Raw genomic sequence first — 12,958 nt, 5'->3', positions numbered from 1 at the left:
AGGAAGGATGGGGCAAAGGTGAATGGAACGAAGGGCACAGCCAACACCGAGGTGACAAGTGTAGGCAGGAGCCAGGCTCGGAGGATTTATGGGACGTGTCGGGGGGTGGAGGTGATGCTGTCGGCTCGAGAGAGCACTGAGGGGTTCTCAGCAGGGAGAGTAGCTTGGGCATAGTGATTTGTTTTTAAATTTAGTTGCATTGGGTCTTTTGGTGTGTGCGTGGGCTCTTTGTTGTGGCTCCCAGGCTTTGTCTAGTTCCAGCGGGAGCTTCTCCTGTTGTACCCAGGCTCTAGAGCTCATGGGCTTAGTTACACTGCTGTATCGGCTTAGTCGCCCTGAGCACAGGGGATCTTAATTCCCCGACCAAGGATCGAACCTCTGTCCCCTGCATTGGAAGGCAGATTCCTAACCGTGGGGCCACCAGGGAATCCCCTGGACACACTGATGTTTGAAACAGTCCCTAAAGAGGGCAGTGTGATCAACGGGTTGAAGTGAAGCTGGAAGAGTTTCTTCCATCTGAGCAGAGTTTGTCTCATCCTTTCTCTGCAAGGATCGTGATAACACCTAAAGTGTTGGTGGTTCCAGGGTGCCCTCGGTCAGCTGACCAGGAATTCCTGGGGCCTGGGGGTGGGAGGAACTTGGAGAGCTGCTTGCCCACCTCCTAGACCTCAGGGTGAGCCATGGCCCCACACTGGGCTGCAGTGGAGACCTGGGGTGGCAGTAGGCTCGCCTTGTCTTTACTTCTTCAATGGAAACAGCACGGTGGCCGTGGTGGCTTTTCACCGACCACATCTGTCAAACAGCAAGCGCTTAAACAATGGCGCTCTTTTGGAGGTGGTGTGTTTTTGTTCAGCCACTTTGGGAATCAGCTCTGTGGTTTCCATTGTCATCTCAACTGCTCCTTCCTAAGGGGGCTCTGGCTAACCCGAGTCCCGGGGACTTCACTCTGCGTTGTTCCATCTGGGTCATATTATATTTATGGCTCACACATTTTAAAATTAATCTGGCGTCTCTCCTGTTACTTGGCTGACCTGCCGTACCAGCCCACCCCAACTTGTCAGCGATGTATTCCAGTGAGACACAGACAGTGGGGTTGTCTCCTCTGTGATACATTAAAGAAGGAACAAAAGAGCTGTCTTTCCTTAGAAAAACTGGGTCCTAATAGGAATATTGAAAGCGCTCATGAATCTTGGCTCTTTTATAACATGCTGATTGATGCTTATTTCTGCATGTGAAGGCTGGAAGCACAATACACCAGACTTAACTCTATAGATTTTTTTAAGACATGGAAAAACTAGAAAAAGTGTTCTGGGAAACAGGGATGAAACAAAGGGAGTTAATAGTTCCATAAGTGAGGGGAACAGTGTTTTCTCTAATTTTTTCCTTCTGTGTGGAGATGGCCTTTGTTTTGTGTATAAGCACTGACTGGTTGCCAAATCTCTGTTGTCATAGGAGGGGACGACTCACCCAGCCTGAGAGAAGTCAGGGCTCTAATGAATGTATTTAAAGATGCTAGTTGGAATGAACCAAAGCCAACAGGACTTCAAAGCTGTAACAGATGTAGATTTCATTTATGGTGTCTGCAATATCATATATGATGATACCCTTTTCTTGGTTCCCCACAAAATCCAGTAAGTTTGGTGATGTTTTTAAAATTTGTTCAGTCATCAGATATTTATTGGGGGTCTACCACGCGTCACATTGCTGAATTAAAACATTTTGTATCTAAATTTATATCTATAGCTTTACCTGGTCTCTGAGAACTCTCAACTGACTATTTATGTCAACTGCTTGATGTTTCATCGACCAACAGCAAAAACATTGCTGTCAGTCTCATTTGTATGGTGCCTTGGCATGTATGAAGCATTTTGACGTTGTCGGGGAGGAAGGAATTTTCTAGATTCTCCTGGCTGGTCTACAAATTAAATTGACCTGAGACAGATTGACAGGAGGAAATCACAGAAAGGTTCAATAGTGCAGGTTCATAGGAGAGACCCACGTATGGAACTGAGCAATGCAGTGCAATGGCCAAAGTGCTCACCTTAAATACACCAGCAGCTGAAGACGAGAGAGGGTGTCAGAGGCAGTGGGTTGGGACTGTAGAGGGGAGGAAGGCAGTTCACAGGGAGATGGAAAAGCAAAGGTTTGGTAAATAAGTACTTGCTGAGTCTTGCAGAGACAGGGGCCCAGAGAGGAAAGGTGATAGTTCTCTTTCTGTAATAAGTCCTCTGTCTGTATTTTTTAGGCAGTTAGATGAGGGGGGTGGTAGGGGGGAGTGAATATCAGAGTTTTTCCTGGGTTTTTTGGGCCTTGCTTGTTTTCATCTTTGCATTGATTGCTAAGGAAGGCTTTCTTATCTCTTCTTGCTATTCTTTGGAACTCTGCATTCAGATGCTTATATCATTCCTTTTCTCTTTTGCTTTTCACTTCTCTTCTTTTCACAGCTATTTATAAGCCCTCCCCAGACAGCCATTTTGCTTTTTTGCATTTCTTTTCCATGGGGATGGTCTTGATCCCTGTCTCCTGTACAATGTCACGAACCTCATTCCATAGTTCATCAGGCACTCTATCTATCAGATCTAGTCCCTTAAATCTATTTCTCACTTCCACTGTATAATCATAAGGAATTTGATTTAGGTCATACCTGAATGGTCTAGCGGTTTTCTCCACTTTCTTCAATTTGAGTCTGAATTTGGCAATAAGGAGTTCATGATCTGAGCCACAGTCACCTCCTGGTCTTGTTTTTGTTGACTATATAGAGCCTCTCCATCTTTGGCTGGAAAGAATATAATCAATCTGATTTCAGTATTGACCATCTGGTGATGTCCATGTGTAGAGTCTTCTCTTGTGTTGTTGGAAGAGGGTGTTTGCTATGACCAGTGCATTTTCTTGGCAAAACTCTATTAGTCTTTGCCCTGCTTCATTCCGCATTCCAAGGCCAAATTTGCCTGTTACTCTAGGTGTTTCTTGACTTACTACTTTTGCATTCCAGTCCCCTATAATGAAAAGGACATGCAAAGAAATAGAGGAAAACAACAGAATGGGAAAGACTAGAGATTTCTTCAAGAAAATAGAGATACCAAGGGAACATTTCATGCACAGATGGGCTCGATAAAGGACAGAAATGGTATGGACCTAACAGAAGCAGAAGATATTAAGAAGAGGTGCAAGAATACACAGAGGAACTGTACAAAAAAGATCTTCATGACCCAGATAATCACGATGGTGTGATCACTCACCTAGAGCCAGACATCTTGGAATGTGAAGTCAAGTGGGCCTTAGAAAGCATCACTACGAATAAAGCTAGTGGAGATGATGGAATTCCAGTTGAACTATTTCAAATCCTGAAAGATGATGCTGTGAAAGTGCTGAACTCAACATGCCAGCAAATTTGGAAAACTCAGCAGTGGCCACAGGACTGGAAAAGGTCAGTTTTCATTCCAATCCCAAAGAAAGGCAATGCCAAAGAATGCTCAAACTACCGCACAATTGCACTCATCTCACATGCTAGTGAAGTAAATGCTCAAAATTCTCCAAGCCAGGCTTCAGCAATACATGAACCATGAACTTCCAGATGTTTAACCTCGTTTTAGAAAAGGCAGAGGAACCAGAGATCAAATTGCCAACATCTGCTGGATCATCGAAAAAGCAAGAGAGTTCCAGAAAAACATCTATTTCTGCTTTATTGACTATGCCAAAGCCTTTGACCGTGTGTCACAATAAACTGTGGATAATTCTGAAAGAGATGGGCATACCAGACCACCTGACCTGCCTCTTGAGAAACCTATATGAAGGTCAGGAAGCAACAGTTAGAACTGGACATGGAACAACAGACTGGTTCCAAATAGGAAAAGGAGTATGTCAAGGCTGTATATTGTCACTCTGCTTATTTAACTTCTATGCAGAGTACATCATGAGAAATGCTGGGCTGGAAGAAGCACAAGCTGGAATCAAGATTGCAGGGAGAAATATCAATAACCTCAGATATGCAGATGACACCACCCTTATGGCAGAAAGTGAAGAGGAGCTAAAAAGCCTCTTGATGAAAGTGAAAGAGGAGAGTGAAAAAGTTGGCTTAAAGCTCAACATTCAGAAAACAAAGATATTGGCATCTGGTCCCATCACTTCATGGGAAATAGATGGGGAAACAGTGGAAACAGTGTCAGACTTTATTTTTTTGGGCTCCAGAATCTGCAGATGGTGATTGCAGTCATGACATTAAAAGACGCTTACTCCCTGGAAGAAAAGTTATGACCAACCTAGATAGTATATTCAAAAGCAGAGACATTACTTTGCCAACAAAGGTCTGTCTAGTCAAGGTTATGGTTTTTCCAGTGGTCATGTATGGATGTGAGAGCTGGACTGTGAAGAAGGCTGAGCGCAGAAGAATTGATGCTTTTGAACTGTGGTGTTGGAGAAGATTCTTGAGAGTCCCTTGGACTACAAGGAGATCCAACCAGTCCATTCTGAAGGAGATCAGCCCTGGGATTTCTTTGGAAGGAATGATGCTAAAGCTGAAACTCCAGTACTTTGGCCACCTCATGCGAAGAGTTGACTCATTGGAAAAGACTCTGATGCTGGGAGGGATTGGGGGCAGGAGGAGAAGGGGACGACAGAGGATGGGATGGCTGGATGGCATCACTGACTCGATGGACGTGAGTCTGGGTATACTCCGGGAGTTGGTGATGGACAGGGAGGCCTGGTGTTCTGCAGTTCATGGGGTCACAAAGAGTCGGACACGACTGAATGACTGAACTGAACTGTTTTCATCTTCAAATAATGCACCTGCCAAAGAGACATTGTTGTTCAGTCACTCAGTAGGGTCCAACGCTTTGTGCCACCCTCCCCGCCGCCCCCCCAACCCATGGACTGCAGCACGCCAGGCTTCCCTGTCCTTCACTATCTCCTGGAGCTTGCTCAGACTCATGTCCATTGAGTCGATGATGCCATCTGTCTTGTCCTTTATTACCCACTTCTCCTCCTGCCCTCATTCTTTCCCAGCGTCAGAGTCTTCACATCAGGTGGCGAAAGTATTGGAGCTTCAGCATCAGTACTTCCAATGAATATTCAGGATTGATTTCCTTCAGGATTGACTGGTTGGATCTCCTTGCTGTCCAAGGGACTCTCAAGAGACATTTGGGGGTAGCAAATTTTGTTCCCCTACGATGTATATATATGTTTCATTTTTTCTTGCCAAGGTTTTCATCTTTTTTTTTTTCAGTTTTTTAAAAAGCTTATTTTTAACTAGAGGATAATTGCTTTACAGTATTGTGTTGCTTTACAACAATGTGAATCAGCTGTAAGTATCCTTTTCAGCCTCCCACCCACCTCTCTAGGTCAGCACAGAGCACCGAGCTGAGCTTCCTGTACTATATAGCTGATTCCCACTTATGTATGTTTCTTATATAAACCTAAGAGTATATCAGGGCAGGCATTTAGTTCCTAGACCTGGCTACACAGACTGTACCAAGGAGGCGATGATGTATATATTTTTTCCCTTATTCACTTTAGAGACCTTTGCTTAGAGGAGGCAATCTGTGGTTCTTCCTTCAATTTTGATAAAAGCAAATCATCTAACTTTCAAAAGAGGAGATTTTGGGTTATGATTAGATGACTATTGATGATATCTGTTACTCTCTCCTTTAGAAGAAACTTATGGAGCTAAAATGGGGTGTAGCTGGGGTAAAAGCAGCCCCATGGATGAGAGATGTGCCTTTCCTGTAAAGCAGGAGAAGGATTCTTGAGAAAGGAGGAGCCAGAAGTATATCTACAGAGGTTGTCTGTTGGAGTTTGATTGCTTTAAAAGGAACACACGCCCCCAGGAAGGTGTGTGTGTGTGCATGTTCAGTTGTGCCTGACTCTTTGCAACCCCATGGACCGTAGCCCACCAAGCTCCTCTGTCCACGCAATTTTCCAGGTAGGAATATTGGAGCGGGTTGCCATTTGCTCCTCCAGGGGATCTCCCCGACCCAGGGAGTGAACCTGTCTCCTCTGTCTCCTGCATTGGCAGGCAGATTCTTTACTACTCGCTCCACCTGGGAAGCCCACAGTCCCAAAGATTTATGAAGCCCCAGTGAAGATGACTGGGAGGGAGGGGGAGTCATGGAGATGCAGGTTTGGGCTCATTGTTTGGGAAACAACATTTTTGAGCCAAGAAATGTGCACCACGCACAATCTGCTTGTGTGTGGTGAAGCTGACTGCTGGTAACAAGATGTTATTAATTTAGAAAATATAGGCATGCCAGTCTTTGCCTTTTGTTTCCAAGCAGTGTTTTTGTAAGCGTGATTTATATCAAGTGCTGTCCCCCTCTGCTGGCATAAGTCGTTATTGCAGACTGCTTTCCTTCTACCCATCCAGCCTAGCTTTTTAGTGCTGAAAGACCTTAGAGATCACAAATAGAAGCCACTGATGTTGTCACTCACCTGTGCGTAAAGTTAGCGCGAATCAGCAAAACCGTTCACTTCCGCATGCAGTATATTGTCTAGAACAGCTCCTTAGATGGGTTGGACTTTGTCTTCTGACTGCTGGCACTCTCTGTGGGTGTGGAATTCAGCCTGATGGAATTGCATGGGGGATTCCTGCCAAAGAGACCCTTGGGACCACTACTAATACGTGGCTTATTTTCCTCTACTTTGCAAGCCGAGTAAAGGAAACCGTTAATACCCACCCCTGGGTATTGCAGTCTGGCCTTCTCTCATTTGCCTCCGTCCTGACCCTTCTAGTGCAGCTAATGTGATCTTTTACCAGATCTCAAGTCTTCTCTGGTCCCTGACACAATTGAGGACATTCTCTGAGTAGTCACCTCTTTTTATTTCTGCGTTTGGTCTGTCCTCCGAGTTCTGGCACAAGTTCCTGTTCTCTGGGAAGAGTCTCACCCCATGCCACTACCCAGGCTTGGGTCACTACTGTGACAGTGGTCAGGCGTTGTCTTGTGATGTCTTGTATCGTGGTCTGACTTTTTAATCTTTGTATTTTAATCTGTAGCAAGTATCTGTCTTTTCTGCAAACTCAAGGTATAATTCTTGCATGGGTCAGTGTTCTAAAGATGCATGTTGAGTTTGATGGGTAAGATTGCAAGCACACTTTTGGGTCAGCAGCTGGCACTCACCATCCTGCTGGCACTCACCATCAGCTTGACTGTCTCACTTGTACGTGTTTGGTATGTTTCAGTTGCAGATCCCTAGTGTGAAGGGCTTCGACTTCGCTAAGCAGCACCTGGGCCAGCACAATAAGGACGACATTCTGATCATTCACGAGCCAGCACCACTGCCGGGACCCGTGAAGGACCACACCACGCCCTCTGAGAATGGAGATGTGCCGAGCCCCAAGGCAAAGATCCCTTCCAAGAACGTCCGTCACAGAGGAAGGTTCTTACTTGGCTTTCTGTATTGTTCTCTATCGTGACCTGTGGTTCTATTTTCCATTTGTTAGTTTCCAGTAGCAGAAGGGCTGACGGTGAATGTTGCCCAAGTCTGCAGCCTGGAAGACTGATGAGATTGGCCCCCAAAATCAGTACACCCAAGGGCCCTTGATCCACTCTAATGGACTCCCAGAGGAGGCCCATGTGCTTTCTTTCCCCAAAGTGGGTAAGGTTATGAATCACCGACCCATATGGTTTGATGGTCCCCCTGGAACTTCATTAGGGATTGACCAGCTCAAGGGCATATATTCTGGTGTGACCATGCTAGGCCTTATGGAGGTGATGTTAGGAATAATGTGCAAAAATGTATAAAAAGTGTATGGCTTATGATACACACTCGGCCAGCGTTGGCTCTGCCCTTGACTGTTATGCCAGCAGCTGGAGCTGTGGCTTCCTCGCTCAGTCTGCAGGTGACCTTCGTCATACCCTACTTTCTTTGCTTGGCTTTTCTCCATCTGCCTCTGTTGTCACCCTTCTTAGCATGTGTGCTTGGATTCTTCATCGCCCTGCTCCCCACTCCCCTGCCCAGCTCCCCTTTCCCAGTTAATTCCCATTCCTCTTACCAACATTAGGCACACGGGGTACTGCTGTTAGAAGACTACCTACTGTGACCCTATGACCCTGTGAGACGGGCTGCCCTTCTCTAAAGAAGACAACGTTCAGGGTCAGGTTTTATTAACTTGGCTTTAGGTCAAAGCGTGATCAGGCTTTGGTATTGAAGCCTCAAATTATCAGCCTTCTTTTGAGCTTTGGAATGCCAAATTCTGGTTTTCTGTTGAGAGGGGAAAAGTATGTGATCATACCAACCTTCAAAATGACATTGTAATTTCTGATTTATCAGAAAACATACCCCAGGGGTTCTGGCCTAGTTTTAAGAATTTAATGAATGTTAGAACATGATCTTTACAAAAGAAGATGAATAATGTAGAGAAAGATCATTTGCTTAATTATTTTGCAGAGTGAGAATATATCAAATCATTAAAGATTATTGAATATGCTAGTACAATTTAACAAAGTCTTTTTTTCTCCTCTGGAAGCCTCAGCCTAGACGTCTGCTTAGTCACAACATCTCAATGGTCTGCATGGTTAATATCAGAGTTTAGCATCCCTCAGGGGCACTAGAATGTCTGGGCATTTCAGAAAGTTCGAAGAGAAGGTGTGTTAACTGATTAAGGCTTTTCAGTGAATCCTGGAGCAACTTGGGTTCTGTGACACACTTGCTTTTTGTATATAGAATCAATTAACAGCGATAATCATCGCCTTTGTGTTAGAAGTGTAGGCTTCCTCCAAAGATTTGGAATTATATGGGGTGACTACAGAATGACCCTGGCTTCCTAGAAATTCTGCAGGCCCAGCTAACCCCTAACCAAACTTGAATCCCAGATCCTCTGATTGAACCCACAGCAGTCCCAGATTGCCAGGTTTCCCTTGGGAGCTAGGCGGGACTGTCCTCCAGCAAGTACTTGGTTTTCTAGCATTTGTTGAAATGAGTCTGCTGAGCCATTTAGTAAGGCATCTCTTGCTGTCCTCAAAAGGTGACTGTACTGTCACTGCGGTCCTTGAAAATGCTGCGCCTCGAAACAGGGTTTTGGACTCTTTGAGTTCTCTCAGTTTTGCCCAGAAGCCTGACTTCCACATCCAGATAAATGTGACCTTTCTGCCTGCTTTCTTTCTTTTTCCTAACATCTGCATTTGTTTTGTATCTGCAGAGTTTCTCCCTCGGATGCTGACTCCACAGTAAGTGAAGAGTCCAGTGAGAGGGAAGTGGGGGACAAGACTCCAGGAGCCGTGACCGATGGCAAGTCCCACAGAGCCCCACAGAGTGGTCTGTGACCCTTCTTGTTCTCCACTTTTAAAAGTAGTAATTATGAGGGACTTCCCTGACAGTCCAGTGGTTTGGACTCTGCCGTTTCATTGCAGAGGGTGTGGGTTTGATCCCTGGTCAGGGAACTAAGATCCCACAAGCCCTGCAGTGTGGTGAAGAAAAAAAAAAAAGTCATTATAAGGTTCCAGTAGGCTAGGCTTTTATACTACTTCAAATGCAGACTGTAAAAAAGCCCTGTGCATTAGAATATTCATCATTCATATCGTGGATTTTTCAGGTTAATTGTCACCATCTAACACTGTATCGGTGTCTGCATTGAGCTGGTAGGCCAGGCTAGAAGTTAAGAGATTCACTGATGTGTGTTCTGAGGTTACTGGTCATGTTTGACTCTAGTTTGGGGTCCTAACAATTTTCTTCTTCAAAGGACAAGGAGGAATCCAACTAAAACTGCATCCAGGATTCGGTGACCTTCTTAGGGTCCCGTTTGAGTATTTCACAGCTGTCACTCTCGGAAGGTTGATTATTTATTCGAGGTCCCAGGGCATTGAATTTGGTCCTTGCCCTAGGTCTGTCTTCCAGTAGACAGTTGAGTGTGGTCAGATGGTTGTGTGTGTTGTCAGATGCTATCCCCTTCTAAACAGTATTGTCTTAAAACTCATATGTCTTGCAGTAGAACTTAGCTCATCGGTCTTACTAGACTTGGAACCTCTTTTGGCCTGATGACAGGGTAACTTTGGTGTTAGTTTAATAGATTCTGTTAAATAAATGCTCTTGTACTTGCTGGAGCTTTATTTATATTTCAGGGTTGTGTTTTAGTAGTGCAAAGAAAATGGAAGTGTCTTTGGATATCATTTTATAATTTTTTTCTTTGGTTGTGTCACGCCTCTTTTGGGATCTTAGCTCCCAATGAGGGATTGAACCCAAGCCCTAGGTAGTGAAACTGCAGAGTCCTAACCACTGGACTACCAGGGAATTACCAGGATATAATTTTTAATAGTAATGTGTATACTTAACATTTTCCATTACAAATATCTCTGTATAAAATTGCAGTACAGACTGAACCATACTCTATAAATGAATAGATTATGGGCAGAAGCTGGAGGGCCTGTTTCATCCACTGTCGTGTCTGTGACCTTGTATGTCCCTTAGTTGTGGGAACTCCCCTGGGACTAAACTAGCTGATTTTTGAGATGCCTTCCAGTTGTTTCTTTTTTGGTGTTAAAAACAAAAGCAAAAAAAGAAAAACCTTAGAATAAGGGAAGAATTTTTTTCTTTAGATCTAATGATCTAATTTCATAGAATCTTAGAAATTAGTTAGCACCATGGTAACAGGGGTACTGTTTCAGATAGACAGGATTAAAATCTAATTTTTATCCTGGGAAAGAAATATTTGGGGGAAAAAAAATCAGCTCTGGAGCTTCTTAATTTCTGTTAATCGTATGTCTAAGAAAATCTTCCTCTTTAGTTCCTGCTTTTAAGTCGTTCTGTGCTTAGTCGCTCAGTTGTGTCTGACTCTGTGACCCTTTTGACTGCAGCCCACCAGGCTTCTCTGTCCATGAGATTTTCTAGGCAAGAATACTGGAGTGGGTTGTGATTTCCTCCTCCAGGGGATCTTCCCAACCCAGGGATCAAACCGTCGTCTTCTGTGTCTCCTGCATTGCAGGCAGTTTCTTTACCCACTGAGCCTTTGGGAAAGCCCTTTAACAATCCTTGCTAATAGTATTAGAACCAGTATATTATACATAGCTAACAAAAATCAAATATCACTCTCAACATATATTCAAAATCCAGGTAATTATAAGCATGTCAGTGTTGGGGCTCAGAGTTGACTATGGAAGGAGACAAGTGGCCTAGACGTTCTTGGGGTCCTAGAAGGCTCACATGATGCTATTTTGGTTTAAAGATGTACTTACTTATTGATAATGGAATTAATATTCCTTTATAAATGTTCTGTTGCTTTGGTATTGCAGTAATTCAGGTTGCCCTTTCCTGTGTCATTCTGTTCTGTGGACATCATCTTACACTATAATTTCTATCCTTACTTTTTTTGTTGTTTGTTTTATGATTTTTAAGAGAAAAGATTTTAATACCTGCTTGCCTTGAGTAAGCAGTATTCATGCAGCATTGATCTATGTAGCCCCTGTACTTTCCATTGTCATTATTATCCAGGTAGTTTTTAAAAAAATTGTGCGGTGGATAGCAAACAAGAAAAATATGTATTATTATATGTGACATAATATATGTGTACTAATCCAGTTTGTTTATATATAGATGTGTATGGAGGTACATATATGTCTGTTTAAGGTATAAAGATGGCAAACAACATATCGCACTTTTCAGCCTTTTGGAAGGGCTGAGTTCCAGGCAGTCTAGAAGTTGAGGGTTTTCTGTGCATCTCCTGCTTCTCTTATTGCAGCTGGTGAATTATAGAGCGAGGATCTGACTGAGGGGTGGGAAGGGGCAGGGCAGGAGGCAGTACTAGGCCTGCAGCCCCGGGGACCCAGGCAGGCAGATGGCACGAGCAGACGGGCCTTTCTTCCTGTCACCTTTGCACCCTGGTTTTTTTTTTTTTACCATCCTGGAGCAGGCTGCCTCTGCCTTCAGTATCAGTGACTTAATGGGACATCCTTTGTGACATTTGCCGTTGGTTTAAAAGTTTGGCTTAGTAAGGCTGCCCTTATCTAATAGAGCTAATTATCTCCTACTAGGCTTCATGCCTGTAATTTGAGTAGCTCCCTGGTGAATGATGCTGTCTGGCTGTGTTTGCATTATACAAAGGGTCAGGCTCCCTCCAGGCAGGGAAAGAAAGCCCAGGAACAGCCTGAATGCAGACAAGTGTGCCTCCTGGCTAAGAGACACCTTCATTCACAGAGTTAAGTATGTAATTTCTAATTACTTGGGATGAGTATTACTGAACATAAATGAATATAATTCAAATTGAGAGGAAATAGAAAGATTTGTGTCCCACTGCTGTGCATTCCTTCTATAAAATATCAACTACTACTCCTTACTGCTGTGCTCAACACTTTTTTACACTGAGGTTTCAAAACTCAGGCTTTTGTTTAGAAAGTTTCTACTTGCCCTCACTCCTTCTCTTGGCCTGTGTGTGTCTGCTCAGTCATGTCCGAATCTTTTGCAACCCCTTGGACTGTAGCCCGCCAGGCTTCTCTGCCCATGGAATTTTCCAGGCAAGAATACTGGAGTGGGTAGTCATTTCCTTCTCCGGGGGATCTTCCAGACCCAGGGATGGAACCCATGTCTCTTGCATCTCCTGCGTTGGCAGATGGATTCTTAACCACTAGTGCCACCCGGGAAGCCCCTCTCTTGGTGTTTGGCCATTTATTTTCGAGCAATGTTAGAGTAGCCCAGAGGTGACTGTGGCTTAGAGGAAGGGCATCAGGGATCTTAGTGCATGTAACTGGAGAGTTCTTTTCATCTATTTGGCCCTTGTTAACCTCTCTCTTTGCCTTTTAAAAATAAAAGTTTATTGAGATTATTTCTATTATAAAAGTAATACTGACTAGAGAAAATCTCATTATAGAAAATACAAAAAAGTGGAGAAAATGACCCATTACACCAAGATCCAGTCTCTATTAACACTGTAATATGTTTTTCTTTTTTCTATACATTTAAATGTCTTTCTTCTTTGCAGTTCTGATTACTTAAAAAAAAATTCATTGTGGTGAAATATATATAGCCATACAATTTACCC

General features: G+C 43.8%; 1 protein-coding gene across 1 annotated transcript in view; it reads left to right on the top strand.

Moving 5' to 3' along the window:
• Positions 1-12,958, top strand: part of KIAA1549 (KIAA1549 ortholog) — an 83,276-nt gene that overhangs the window by 31,200 nt on the left and 39,118 nt on the right. The window contains exons 10-11 of the mRNA XM_040259967.1: positions 7,172-7,368; positions 9,131-9,246. Of these exons, the coding sequence (XP_040115901.1) occupies positions 7,172-7,368; positions 9,131-9,246 (313 nt within the window). The remainder of the gene's footprint in view (positions 1-7,171; positions 7,369-9,130; positions 9,247-12,958) is intronic.

The sequence above is a fragment of the Oryx dammah genome, unplaced genomic scaffold, assembly GCF_014754425.2.
Source record: "Oryx dammah isolate SB20612 unplaced genomic scaffold, SCBI_Odam_1.1 HiC_scaffold_18, whole genome shotgun sequence".
Classification (NCBI taxonomy): Eukaryota; Metazoa; Chordata; class Mammalia; order Artiodactyla; family Bovidae; genus Oryx; species Oryx dammah.
Note: the sequence above shows the minus strand (reverse complement) of the source record. Positions and strands in the feature narration are given on the sequence as shown.